The sequence below is a fragment of the Schistocerca piceifrons genome, chromosome 2, assembly GCF_021461385.2.
Source record: "Schistocerca piceifrons isolate TAMUIC-IGC-003096 chromosome 2, iqSchPice1.1, whole genome shotgun sequence".
NCBI lineage: Eukaryota > Metazoa > Arthropoda > Insecta > Orthoptera > Acrididae > Schistocerca > Schistocerca piceifrons.
In genome coordinates, this window is record NC_060139.1 from 611,942,848 (window position 1) to 611,958,039 (window position 15,192).

Here is a 15,192-nt window from a genome sequence, read left to right on the forward strand (position 1 = left end):
GGTTTCTGGGTTCTCCAAAGTGCTCCTCCAGGATATCAAACACTCTTGTACTTCGAAGGGGGCGAGCTCCGTGTTGCGTGAACTACATCTTATCAAAATCAGGGTCACTTTGGATAATGGGGGCAAAATCATCTTCCAAAGCCTTCATGTACCATTCGGTAGTCGCCATGCCATCAAGGAATAATGCACCGATTATTCGGTGCCTCACATTGCACACCACACAGTCACCCTTTGATTGTGAAGAGACGTCCTCGATTATGAATTGCAAATTCTCAGTCCCCCAAATGAGCCAATTTTGCTTATTGATGAACCCATCCATAAAAAAGTGGGCTTCACCACTAAATCAGTCCCCCAAATGAGCCAATTTTGCTTATTGATGAACCCATCCATAAAAAAGTGGGCTTCACCACTAAATCAAACCATGCATATGCATACTAATTCCCATCATGCCCCACAGTCAACCATGCAGTTCGAATATCCTAACACAAACTGTTCAGAAGTTATGATGATTTTATTTAATATAGTTCAATGATTGATACCCTGAAGATGTGAAGTTACAAGGTGTGTGCAGTTTTTTTGTAACCTCAATAAGAATCTGGTGTGGCACTAGAAAACAGGAAAAAGAAACTAAAGTTTTAAATATCATGTTAAGGAAACCATTCATGCAGTAGGATCATAAAAACATACCATCATGTAGACTCCTTTATGGAGGACATAGTGATAGGCATTCCTGACATTGAGAAGGCCCGGAAAGAGTTGGAAAAGAAAGTTCGAATGGAATACCATTTGGTTATACAGAGATTACTCTACAGCATTCTCCCCGTTACTTAGCTTACATTTATAGTGAATCTCTCATCCGACATAACTGCCAAGTGACTGGAAAGAAGCACAATTGACTTCTGTGTAAAAGAAGGGTAAAAGATCAGACTCACAAAGTTACAGTCCCATATCCGTAACATCAGTTTACTGCAGAATTCTTGAACGTATACTCATTTCGAATATAATAAAGTTCCTTGAGATGGAAAAGCTTATGTCCACAATTGAGCACGGATTTAGAAAGCATGACTCCTGCAAACTCAGCTTGACCTTTCTACAAATGATGTCCTGTGAACCATGGACAAAGCACAACACGCAGGTTCCACATTCATAGATCTCTAGAAAGCATTTGATGTGGTATCCCACTGCAGAGTGTTAATGAAGGTCCGAACATACAGAATAGGTTCCTAGATATACAAGTGGCACAAAGACCTCTTAAAGCATTTTTATTTAAAAATGTTATGAAGATTGTACATCTTTATTTTTTCATTTCTATATATTTGCAGGCCTTTACCACTAGAAGTCTCCAAATTGTAGCATGTAACACGGTGATGAGTAATGTAACTATGTTGGTGCGTCAGAAACAGTGTGCTGTAATAGAATTTGAATTCGGAGAGTTTGTCCACACATGGCGTTCCATATCCTTCAGCATGCAGTGCCAGACCACATACAAGTGCTGCGACATGCACAGCAATCCAGCACCTTGGGTTTACTGTCATCAGTCATCCTCCAGACAGTTCCAACTTGGTTCATCTGATTTTAATCTGTTTCTAAAATATAAAGAACACCTTTGAAGACTTCACTTCGACACTGTTGAAGTGGTGCAAGCAGAGGTGAAGTTGTGGCTCTGTCAACAAAGTCAAACATACTACAGTGATGGTATCAGCAAACTGGTCTCTTTTTGGGAGAAATGTGTTTGTTACCAGTCTGACTATGTTGAGAAATAAAATGTAGACATGGAGAATAAAAGGCATAGAATGTTAATATCATTTGTTTTCTTTAAAAGATTAAGAGTTTTCACATAAAAAATTTGAGACTTTCTTTTCAGCATACCCTCATAATAGAACCCAATAATTTGCCCTTGATGAATGTTCATCAAAGACAAGGCGTTTTGTTAGGAATGCCGCAGGGAAGTGTGATATGATGGCTCTTGTTCTCTATAAATAAACTAGTGAACTTGATAATGCTCTACAATTGCTAAACATGTATGGGAATTGGATATATGTCCTGATGCCCCCCCCCCCCCCCCCCCCCACCCTCACCCTCCTCTGACCATACTACCCTTTCCCTCCCACCTGTCGCCTTGCCACTTCCTCTCTCACTGACCTTGAGCCTTGTTTATTGTTATAGCCAATGAAAACTTGATTGGGAATTGAAGTCACTTAAAACAAATTTGTAAATCGGTTGTGACCATTGGTACGTGCTGTATGAGAGATATCTCCTGCTGCTGGGTCTGTGAGGATAGTAACTTCAATGACAGCATGTCATGTAGTTTTAATCTGCTGAGAGACTGGACTAAAAAAGTTTTGAATGATTCACATTCTGTAGTAGTTCTTGATCTTAAGCTGATAAGCCATTCATACAAGTTCCATGTTTTCTGTTAAAACCAGCTGTGATAAAGGAAACAAAAGAGCACACAGTTGTCTAACAGTTTAAATGGCCTGCCATCACAGTTAAAACTGACTATGAGAAAGAAAAGGAAGCGCAGCAAAGCACAGCATTTTCTTCCTCGCAGGCAGTTTCAACAGAAAACCTGTACATTGTTTAAAAAAAAATGTTAGCTATGTCAGACGAATGCTTATTGCATTATTGTGTAAAAATTTGAAGTAAATCTGTCAAGAACTTGTCAAGATTTTTACCTACAACATTTGCTGTGACACTAACAAATATTTTATGGAAAATATCATCACTGAGTGACTTGAAGACAATACAGGATGACTCTCGCAGAATTTCCTTATGGTTTGAACGCATGATTGCTTGCTCTAAATGTAGTCGATGATGATGATGATGATGATGATGATGATGATGATGATGATAGGAAAAACAATTCTGCAACATTCTAATGCAGTATTGGTGATGTGGTGCTTGTCACAGTGACATTGATTAAATATCTAGGCAATAACATTCCAAACGGATGTGAAATGAACAGTCATGTGAGATGGGCTGTAGGGAGGGCGAATGGCAGGACTTCAGTTTATTGGAAGAATTCTGGGAAAGTGTAACTTGTCTATAAAGGAGACCATGTATAGAACATTTGTTTGACTCATTTGGACTAAAGGGAGACATTAAAGCAATTCAGAGGTGTGCTGCTCGATTTGTTACTGGTAAGTTCAATCAACGTGTAAGTGTCACAGAGATGTTCCATGAACTCAAATTGAAATGCCTGGAGTGAATACAATATTCTTCTTGTGAAACACTATTTGAGAAAATTTAGACTGTCAATGTACATTATGTGTAAGAACTACAAAGATAGGATGAGAGTAATTAGGACTTGAACAGAGCTGTATAGAATGTCATTTTTGTTTTGCTCTGTTTACAAATGGAACAGGAAAGGAAATGATTACGCCACTACCAAACACTTTGTGTACTCCAATTTACTTTGTGTTGTGGATTGCTTGTTTTCTTTTTTAATTTTCAAATGAGTGGAGAGAGTAATCCTGGAGCGTAAAGGAATTTGTATGTGTCTCTTACCATAGCAAAAGGAATCAACGAACCCTATGTTGAACGCGGGTGTAGGATGGCAACCCTTTGAGGGGGAGGCAGGGCTTATTTCCCTGCACCACCCCTCTCCCCTTGGCCAGTCAAAGTTCTCATTTGTTTATGGTCACTCCTGACTGCCACAATATACTGTCCACATAATAGTAGTGGTACTGTGTGGTGGCTTGCAGAGTATTTACGTAGATGTAAGTGAATTCTCTTTGTTACAAATTATTTAGGAATAAAGGAGATGACTCACCGAAAGGCAGAAATGGTGCATCACTGATAGGCACGTAAACAAAAGATATGGAGCCTTGGCTAGCTTTTGGAATGCATTTCCCTTTTTCTGGCATGTAGAAAAAACATGCACACGCACGCAGACAAGCACATGCACGTCTCCCCCCAGAAAAGGAAGTGCGTTCTGAAATCTAGCGAACCTCCATACCTTTCATTTGTGTATCTCTTGATGATGCAGTTCTTCTGCTTTTCAGTGAATTGTCTCCTTTATTGGTAAATAACACATAATTTTCAGCCAGAACTTTCCTTACATTATTCTCCATGTGTTAGTGAGGCTGAAGCTGCATTCTTCATTTATGTATGTTTCACTTCTTTTGCATTTAATGTACTACAAAGGTTCAGCATAACATCTTGTGATCATTTCTGTTGTCAGCTTCTAGCTGCTACCCCTTATTCATAAGGAGTAAATTTGTAAATAAAACTCATCTTCTGCAAGTTATAAATGGCCTCTTGTCAATAGAAAGAAAACTGTTACGTAGTGTCTGCTTTCTTCATATTATGGCTTAACAGATAGAGCATCACAGAAGGGCAAAAGACCTCTGGTTCTTCTTCACTGACATAATATTACATCCCTGCAATTCCATATTTAGACTCTTTCTGAATGTATTTATTTCCAAGGTTGTCTCTAAGTAACATCTACCGCAGGGTTTAAATGTAAACAACTGAAGAACTGTTTTCTTAAGGTCCATCGGGTGAAAATTATATTCTTGTAAATACAAGTCATTCAATACCTCAATTATTAAGAAAATTGGTCTTTGCTTAATGAGGTGGTCTGGAAAAGTATACACTTCGTGCTCTGATGTGCATTAGTCATGTCAACAATTCCAGTCTGGTCTTCTAACAATAAAATATAACTATTTTGTCTGTACTGTATGACAAGAAACAAAAATAATTTTTGATTTTAGTTACGGAAATAAAAAATGAGAAACCTGAAATTTCCAGGTCCAAGACTGTACAAGCAACCAGCAACTAAATCTAATCGTGGAATAATGCTGAATGCTGTGGAATATTGTGTTTTCCCTGGTGTTGTCAACAAAGAAGCTAAGCGACGAGTGTTGGAAGAAATTGCTCGTTCAGAAAGCAAACATTTCTTAATCTTATTTAGGGATGCTGGCTGCCAGTTTAGAGCCCTATATTCATATTGTCCGGATCGAGAAGAAGTGCTAAAATTGTATGGGACTGGCCCAAAACAAGTGAATGATAGAATGTTTGACAAGTTCTTCAAGTAAGTATTTGATAAAGTTTCTTAATTGTAGCTACAAATATTTGTTTTTTTGCAGCCATGGTGGTGGTGCCGGTAGCAAATAATAGTAATTACTTAATGTATATTCATAATTTTTATTGTGATAATGGATATTCTATTATGTGAACAATGCACTATGATGAGAAACAGAAATTCATGCCTGCAGATGAATGGTGGTTAACTTATAGACACAGTTTCCAATTAGAGTATTGGCTTCTCTCTCTCTCTCTCTCTCTCTCTCTCTCTCTCTCTCTCTCTCTCTCCCTCTCTCTCTCTTTGAAATTTAGAACAGAATGTGAAACTGTTATTATGATGGAAACGTTGGACACAGCAAAATTTAGGATGTGGCCCATCTTATGGGTGATGGCGACAGCAGTTATTTTCCCAAGACTTTATGTTCAGAGAAATCAGGTGGTACATTTCTAAATGTCACAGGCACTTCTGCAAAGTGCGAAGCAAACAACAAGCAGGAGCTTAGGACAGAAATGACTCACACTAGTACAGGCAGATTTAGTTGCATATGAGGATAAAAGGAGGTTAGGTTAGTTCATGGGAGATCAGAATAGTGGGAATCGGATATGAAAACAGTGTGGGTGAAGGTACAAAACACACACTGAAGTGGATCCCAGGTGGAATTGTGGTGTTTACACTAGCCTGTAGGATGGGCAGCAGGAAGTAGGATGGAAAAAGAAAATGCTTTCTTCAGCACCAGAAACATACCACTGTCATTTATATAGTGTTAGCCTAAAAGATTCATCGGGTTTCAAAGTACTATTTATTTACAAGTATACAACATACAAAGATGGGAGATACATGACAAGATAAGTACACTCGCCCTGTTTCTAGAACATTCTACAAATGTTCAATGCGTCCTTGGCTGCCCAGCACACATCCAAATGGTAATCCAGTCGCATCCATATGTTCACTAGCATGTTTCCATCAACGTCTATCACAGCAACATTGAAGTGTTCACACTATATGTCCTTAACATAACCCCACAGGAAGAAACTCCATGGTATGAGATCTGGCAACCTGTGGAGGAAGGAGGGTCCATGACAACAGAGGAACATCAACCAGACCAGCATGCCCTATCCAATAACGAGGCAGTTCTCCATTGAGAAAGGCTCTAGCGAGGTGAAGTCCTGCCCTGTTGAAAAATGAAAGTCAAGGAGTGAGCAGTTGGCTGTGGCAGCAACCACAACTGTAATATATCCACGTATGCAACCCGTCACCATCTGCTCAGTGAAGGAAAAGGGGCCATACAGCTTTGTTTTGGACTTAGCAAAGAAGACATTTACCTTGGAAAATTTCTTTCCAACCGTTCAGACATGGGGCAGTACTATACCCCACACTCTCACGTGGGTGCTGTACATCTACTGACAGATGCAGAATCGCCTTGTTGCCAAATATCACTGTCCCCATCAAGCCATCATCATCATTGTCATCTTCCATAGCTTATTGCATTTTGGTACATAACTCCAATCAAGTTGGTCATAATTATCTTGAGTGAGATTTCCTAACAGTTGCAAACAACAGGAGTTTGAAATGCGAACACCACTGCAAAACATTTGTGGAATACCCAGTTCATGACTTGCGAGAATGGTTGATTTTTGTGGACTGCACAAAGTTCTGTCTCATTCACTCTGCAGTTTGATTTGAAATAGTTGGTTGCCCAGTGATTTTTCACTTTATGCAGACAACCGTATCAAGAAACTGGTGAAATCAATGCAAAATGCTCTGGTGACAAGATGCAGCTTTTCTGTATTTGCATACAAGTGCATACTGAACACTCATTACCAATGAATGCTTCATGTATTCTAACACACAAAAACCCTTAATACTGTATTGCTACAATCTCTAGAGTGCTGTCGTAGGCCTGCTATCTTTTCAGGCCTAGAGTTATTCCCCAAAACATTATTTCTTGATTCATTCACACAAGGTGAAATCTGAAGAATTATAAAACAGAAATCAAACTCGTACTCAAGTGGCTTTGATGGCATACCTGTTTATCTTCTAAAACAAATATGGCATCATGTCTTATCCGTTTTCAGACGCAATGAACTACTCCTTGCTGTCAGGCCAGTTCCGTACAATTTTCCCGGCAGCAAAAGTGGTTCCTCTCTTTAAAAAGGATGACAGGGGTGATGTTAATAACTACGGACCCGTCTCGATCCTATCAAGCATACCAATGTTCTCGAGAAGGCAGTGTATGACTTTGTTATTAAGTTCCTGGAAATAAACTGTTTGTTGAGTCCTTATCACTTTGACTTTCGAAAAGGGAGATCAATAAATGGGGCCCTGTATTCATTTCCAAATGAAGTTTATATATAGTGCACCCAATGACAGAATGCATAGAATAGGAGTCTTCCTTGATGCCGCAAAGGTCTTAGGTCTCATAAACCAGGAATTACTTATGAATAAACTGCTACAGTGTGAAGTTACGTGCAATGCAATGATGTTTAGCTCGTATATCTTGGACAGAGTTCAAAAAAGTTATAAACACCCCAAAAAATGTTGGAAGTATACAGTTAAAAGAGCAAGTCTTAAGACATTACATTCTTCGCAAGGTTCCATTCTTGGTTCCCTTCTGTGTATTATATTTATCGATGATCTGTCCCAAAGTTTGTAAAAAGATCTGTCAGTAATGTTTGCCAATGACACCTTTATACTGTTTTCAAATCACAGTGCACATGAACTCCATAACATGATTTTTGATGAAAACTCTACTCTGGTAAATTGGTTAAGCACAAACAAACTGTTTCTGAATAAACGCAAAACTATCGGTATAAATTTTCACCCATTACATGTCATTTTATCAAGGACAGATGATGCTGGATATGAAGATGTACCCATAACCCAAGAGGTCACCCCTAAATTCCTCACACTATGGACAGATGACACACTATGAAATGATATAAATAGAGAGTTAGTAAATAGACGAGGAATTTGTGCTGTACATTTAATGTCCTGATTAAATTCTTTGACATTGAGACACTAAAATGTGCAACCATATTGGGGAGATGAGTCGCAGATAGGCACGACAAAAAGACTGTGACAAACTAACTTTCATCTGTCTGAGTCTTTTTCTTGTGCCTATCTGCAACATCTCCGCTATATGGCGACTGGCAACTTCCCTTTTCATAATATTTTGCATTTCATCCTAGATTTTCCATTGTTTGATTAAAATGTACATCCTTTGCACATGTATGCTCAACAAGCATGTGTACTCAATTTTGGGGTATCTCACACAGAGAGATGTGTTATGTAGAGAAGAATAATTAAAACAGTGAGACAAGTGAGCTTGTCTCCTTTCTTGATATTCAAAAATAGTGTGCTTTCTTCATGAGAATATACATATTTTTATGAAAAAATAGACATGCATTTTTACCAGAGCTGTCATTTGAATGATCTATCTATAATGATGATAATAGTAATAATTTCATTGTCATTCGCCCATTACAGCAATAGAAATCGACACACATATTATACAACACAATTGATAATTTAAAAGAAACAGCAAGACTGTTGTTGGTGTTACAATATTACGTTACAGTTGAAATATTCATTTATGTCATTGAATGGGTTGGTAACTAGCCAGTCATGCAGTATTTGTTTGAATGCTTGTACTAGTAATTCTTGTACAGATTGTGGAACTTTATTAAATAATTTGTGCCCGATGAGTTCATAACTGTTCAGTGATTTTGACAGTCTGTGGTATCAGTTAGAAATGCTTCTATTCCCTCTTGTACTGTAACAATGTTCATTTTCTCTCTGTTTTGGTTGTGGTAACGTCTGTTTGTGTAAATTAAAACATAGTAATTGTAGAAGTTTATTACATCATGATCTTTTGTTCACAAAACAATGGTTACAAAGTGTGCCTTATAAGAAGAATCAGTAATTATCCGAATAGTTTTTGTCTGCAGTATTAAGATGTCAAGCAAACAACTAGAGTTCCTCCATAAAATAATATATGTTGGTATGCTTTGCGAGAATGAAAAATAGGATGGTCTAACATTCTTTTCGGGTAAACAATCTATAAGTCACCTTCACAGATAAATTTATCATGACAGCTTACCACTAATGTATTGTACATGATGATCCTAAGATAATGTATCGTGTAAATATACCCCCATCTGATGGAAGCTTGTCTCTCAGACTAAAAACCATGTGCTGTGGTTCCCCCCCCCTCCCCCCCCCCCCCTATTCAGTAAGAAGCTATTTGCTTTAAACCAGTTGGAAGCTTGGTCCATTGTCTTTGTAACACAACTTTTAAGGCTGCTGAGCTCATTACTAGAGTGAAGAAAAGTTGTATCATCTGCATGTAGAACAGCACTAGACTTTATAAATGATGACAGATCATTGATCATTATTAGGAACAGAAAAAGGTCCAATATGGATCCTTGGGGGACACCTATGTTAACTTGTTCTATTTTTGACATTTCCTTGCCAACACAGTCAGTTTGCCTACAGTTCTCTGATTTAAATATTTTAAGGCTGTTACCTTCAATGCCATAGAATTCAATTTTTTTCCCAGAAGTGCTGTGTGCTCTACACAGTCAAAAGCTTCACTTAGATCACAAAAAGTGGCTGAGAAAAGCCTTTATCCTCAAACACTTGAAGTATGTATTGGACTGCAGAGTCTATAGTATTAACTGTTGACAAGTTTTTCCTAAAACCATAAAATGATTCACTGGTCATTCCTAGATTTTCAAAGTAAACATATAATTGTTGGAAAATTACACATTCCAGCACTTTAGAAAAAGCCAGGACTATAGAAATTGGCCTGTAACTTGGTGAGTCAGTATCTCCTTTTTTATGTGTTGGATCTACCTGACACTTTTAGCTCATCAGGAAAATATACCTCAGCTATGCATTTGTTTATACAATATATTAAGGGATACACAATTCAACCTATTACTTTCTTTAGTGTGTTACAAGATGTGTCATACATATCTACACTGTCTGATGGTTTTAGCTGTTTTACTATTCTTAGGACGAGACTAGGAGAGACCTTGGAGAAGGCAGACATGCGTGTATTAGCTGGTGGTTTACATACATTTTTTGAAAGAATCTCTGATGAACTAAAATCAGGTTTGGTAATAGAATTTCCTACTTCCTCAAGTGATGTAATAAAATAATCATTGAATTTTTGGGGACATACATTAATTTTCTTGTTTCTTTCATTTTTAGCAATACTATTTATTAGTTTCCATACGACTTTGCACTTGTTGGTGGAATTCTCAATACTGCTGAAATTGTGTGCTTTTTGCGTTCAACAAAGGCTTTTTTTATACTCATTCCTATATCTAAGATAGACTGATGTGGCGTGGTCAACCTTCGTACTTTTATATACATTGTGCAACAACATAACTTGGTTTTTCAGATTTGTTAGTTCTTCACTATACCATGGACTTTTTTATTTGGGTCTTTGCTTTTGAAGCCTTTGTCAATTATTTTGCATTTCTTCATGGGAATGGTGTCATTAAATTCTGTCAAAACTGATTTAAAGAACCTTTCAAGTGTTGGCTTTGCTGACAAATCATTACATAAGCTATAATGTGTGTCACCGTAACACTGGGCAAATCAGTCTCTGTCTGCAAAGGACTTATGAAACGTGACAATTTTATCATTTGTGACAGATCTGGTGGTTACAGCTTTTGGGACAGGCCTTGCAATATTACTCTTGTCAGCAGAGAATTTTGTTTTACAATTTAAGGATACAGAATCATTGTCCTTGCAACTTATGATAAACTATCAAAGTTACCCAAATGTACAGTTTAAACAGAAGAAGAAGAAGAAGAAGAAGAAGAAGGGGGGGGGGGGGGATCTGCTTAAACTGTGCCAAGTGATTTTAAAATAATTATTAACCTGCACTTGTGCTTAACACTGTTTCACTTAATATTAGATTACATCTGAATTTTACTGATTTAAGTTGCTGATTTACTGATTTAAGTTGCAAAATGGAAATACTGTCAAATTACACGATTCTTATCTAGTTTCAAAATTGACAAAAATGTTGTCAAGACATGCTTCATCTCTTGTGGGTCTATTATTGATAAAGTGTAAATTGCACTGTCTTGAAAGATTTTTCATCTCAGTGACACTATGTTTGCGTGTCTTTACCTCAAAATCTGAATTCAGATCTCCACCTATTACAACGTCATAATATAACCATTTTGGCTCTCTAAATACATGTAACAGCAGGTCCAGTTTTTCTGGAAATGCCCTTAGGTGATCTGTACAAGAATATTATTACTAACTTAAAACTATCGATGATTATACCAATAGCTTCAAAATTCTGTTCGTCCCACAAGTACTCTAGATCCAACCTGGTAATAGAGCAACTGAGTGAGTGGTTAGTATAGATTGCTACCTCTTCTATGCAATTTTCTACAGTAACTATTTGCCATATTGTAGTTATCATGTTTCACAATTGTAAGTTCACCCTCGGTATCCCAGTGTTCACTCAAACAAAAAATATCAAATTTATTACCTAGGCCAAAAGTACAGTTACCCAATGGCTACAAAAAAAAAAAGACACAGCAGTGTAAAGCATATGGGAGTGGCTACTTATGTGCCATAAGCTTATAACTGATTAATTCATTCTACAGAGATTGTGGTTACTTTATTATGAGTCTAAAGTAACAAAGTTAAATTTTTATATACCATTAGTTTTTAGCTGATTTATTTAATTCTACATATGTGAGTTTTATAATAATGTTAATTTGGACTTGTCCCATATCCATGAGCAACAACACATCACAGGTCTGAAATCAGTAAAATTCAGATGTAATCTAATATTAAGTGAAACAGTGTTAAGCACAAGTGCAGGTTAATAATTAAATTAAAATCACTTGGCACAGTTTAAGCAGATCCCCCCCCCCCCTTCTTCTTCTTCTTCTTCTTCTTCTTCTGTTTAAACTGTAAATTTGGTAGGCTTTGATAGTTTATCATAAGTTGCAAAAAGCATAAATATGTTTGAAAACCAAAAACATTCCAGCCTTGAAGTGTGTCTTGAATTGCAGATAACACTGCTATATCACATTGTATTACTTCCTGATATCACTTCAGAAATACCACAGCTCTAATTATTTCACTCTTGTGATTTCAGGTATAATTCCGGTGGCAAATGTTTTTCCCAAGTCCACACAAAACACCTTACAGTCACAATTGATGCTTTCACCATTCATAACAGTTTGTGGCAAGGAAAAAAAGTGGCTCTGCCTAATAAGAAAGACATGGCTTTGGTTATATAGTTATTACAGAATAATTTATGTATTTTGTGCATAATCAAGGGTAACCTTTTTTAACAGACTGCAGCGCAATCAATCAACGTTCACAGTTGTGAGTTGTCTGTGTATATAGTTTTGCACAAGAGAATTGCCAGTGAAAAATTACTCTTCATTGAACAGGTGTGTGATGTGACCAAAAAAGGAAACGGAGATTATATATTGCAAACAAGAGAGTGATGTTCATAATTATGAAGCAGAATTTTTTACTAAGATAACATCTCATGTGGTTGTTTTACTCTTTACTTGAAAATAAATAAACTCTTTCATTTGTCTTAGATATAGATCATTATGCCAAAATTAGGCATTCAGTATACTTGCATGAAAGTTTAATCATATCTTGATCATTTGGAATCTGTGTTTTTAATGCAAGCTTTACAGACTCTTTTTAAGCAATATGTTACTGTTGTTTGTAATTATGTATTTATGTGGAAGTCTCTTCACTTATTTGTGTCAGTTGTTTATGTGTATTCTTTCAGTATTTACATCAGTTATATAATATGGAAAACTGTACAGCTTCTACTGCTGTTGAAATACAAATATTTGTAAGATAGAAAGTGTGTTTGGAAGTTTGTGTATTTATGATGAGTGTGGGAGAAGGGGAAAGCATTGAGCTATTTTCAATACTCCACAAAATACTGATATACATTTCTCTCTAAGAGCTCTAAAAAAAACTTTAGTCAAGTATGGCCTTTGATAGATTTTTGCTTCTTGTTATCACATTGCCTAGTTTGTACAATGTAACAATAAGATTCAGCTTTTTAAAGCCATTAATGTAAAATGAAAGAATGAGGATTTATGGCTAACTGTGTGATATTTTATCCTGGCTATCCTCTTACTTCCATCAGAGTACTGAGTCATAACATTATATAAAGTTTTGTTAAACCTCTTGCTTGTGACTGATATTTGTTTTCTAATGTTTGTAAGTACGCTGCAACATTCATTATAACTGCATACTGGTTGTTGCTTCATTGTTAGTTTTTTTATGTGATACTTTTGGTGACAGTGTCATACATGAGCACAACTGGATTCAGGGAACTACTCTAGTATTAAGGTTGTGTTAATCCCAAGTAGTACTTGAGATTTGTATATAAATGTATATTTTTTATGTGCTGTGTACAGATAATTGTCCTCTAGTAACAATTTGACCATGAACATATTTTTATATTAATAAATTAATAGTATATTGCTCCACCTCTTTTCTCTAAAAACTATTGACTCTTATTTACACTGTGTTGTAATGTGTATATATGCTTAACAGTATTTTCACCATTCAGAGAAATTTTCTGTTCTTGGATTGCAGTTTCCTGAAAAGCTTTAGTGCTAACTTTATGATATATGCTGGAGTGACAACAGCTCCTACACCAAAGCTGTAACAGTATAGGTAGGTTTCAGTGCAGTTGTTAAAGCTTTGATGCTTACAGCATCAGAATAAAGTTTTAAAATGTCCACTGGGTTTATATGAAAGGAAATTTGTTGAGAGTAATCCAGTTGATTTTATGAGAGCATATGATGCTAGTTACAATTTTGCTAATTTTTTTTTGTACTGAATGTGATACTTTAGGTTTTAACGCCATTGATACTAATGGTACATATCCTAATAAACTTTTGTATGTTTTTGTACATATGTGTATAAAATATGTTTTAATTAGTTATACAATTTTCTGTTGATTGGAAATGCCAAAAATCAAAACAGCTTTGCCATGTAGGCATAACGTTTTTACTAGCAGCTGAACATAAAGAATTGTTCTGTAATATTTTGCAACATTCCACATCATATGTTGTGCAATATTAACTTTCTGAGTGAAGACTTATTTATGTTGTTTTACTTGGATGTACTTGTATATGATGAACCTGTTTTTTTATTTACCCAGTAATAAAAACAAAAATATATTATACATCAAAAAGTCATTTTCCAGATAGGAAATTTGCTACTCATGTGAAATTACAAATTTATGTAATTATTTTGATAACAGTGGTGGAAACAAACTGTAACTGATAATAATAGTATTAACAATATCTTAAAAAAAGAGACAAAATTTATTTAAAGAGAGAACTTTTTGAAAGACATAATCTGTTGCTATAAAATTGTGTGTGCCCTTTAATACTTCCCCATTACTGTTAAAGGAAAGTCATTTAGCTAAGAATAAAAACAAGTTCTTAAAGACAACAGATCAGATCAGTAAATTTTTATGCCTCAAAACTGCAAACCTTAAAAGCAAGGGAACTTCCACAGTAAAACTACCCTGACCTAGATCATCAGTGCTCTCTGTAAATTATTCATGGTGAATGCTAGATGGTCTCCTGTCCTTATCTGCATGGAGTCAGTATGCCTATTATATTAAGCCTGTTATAGTTATGACAAAATCTTTGATTTGTGAGTTAGTTACGTGTTCTTTAGATTGTATTCTCATGAGCGAAGTGATATCAAATGCGTAATTTATACAACAGTTAAAACTTTCCTTTATATATGTAACAGTATTTTGGTTATTAACATTTATATAACAACTCATTCTTCTATGTAAAAGTGCATTGTCTGTGTAGGAAAAAAACTATGTTAATTAAGATAAGCACACAGAATCTTACACATAATAATTGATTAAAATTGCTGCATTCATTTAAGAAGAGAGCAGGTGTTGATGGCTCTTGATAGTGACAAATCATGATGATTCACCATGGAAAATATGCTTCAGTACTTAGGGGTTGACCAATAATTACCAGACTATTTGAAGTAAACAACATAGATCTTCACTTGAAAGTTTTTGTATAACCAAATGAAATTAACTGTTAATTTTGAAAGTTAATCATGGGAGGGAGGGGGGGGGGGGGTGGTTAGTGCATTATTAGCCC

At 36.1% G+C, this 15,192-nt stretch overlaps 1 protein-coding gene across 3 annotated transcripts in view; it reads left to right on the plus strand.

The window, feature by feature from the left end:
• LOC124773042 (patronin) overlaps window positions 1-14,708 on the plus strand; it is a 399,845-nt gene extending 385,137 nt beyond the window's left edge. For all 3 annotated transcript variants that reach the window (XM_047249368.1, XM_047249369.1, XM_047249370.1), the window contains 2 exons: window positions 4,753-5,035; window positions 12,165-14,708. In XM_047249368.1, the coding sequence (XP_047105324.1) occupies window positions 4,753-5,035; window positions 12,165-12,309 (428 nt within the window). In that variant the 3' untranslated portion in view covers window positions 12,310-14,708. The remainder of the gene's footprint in view (window positions 1-4,752; window positions 5,036-12,164) is intronic.
• Window positions 14,709-15,192: the final 484 nt, after the last annotated feature.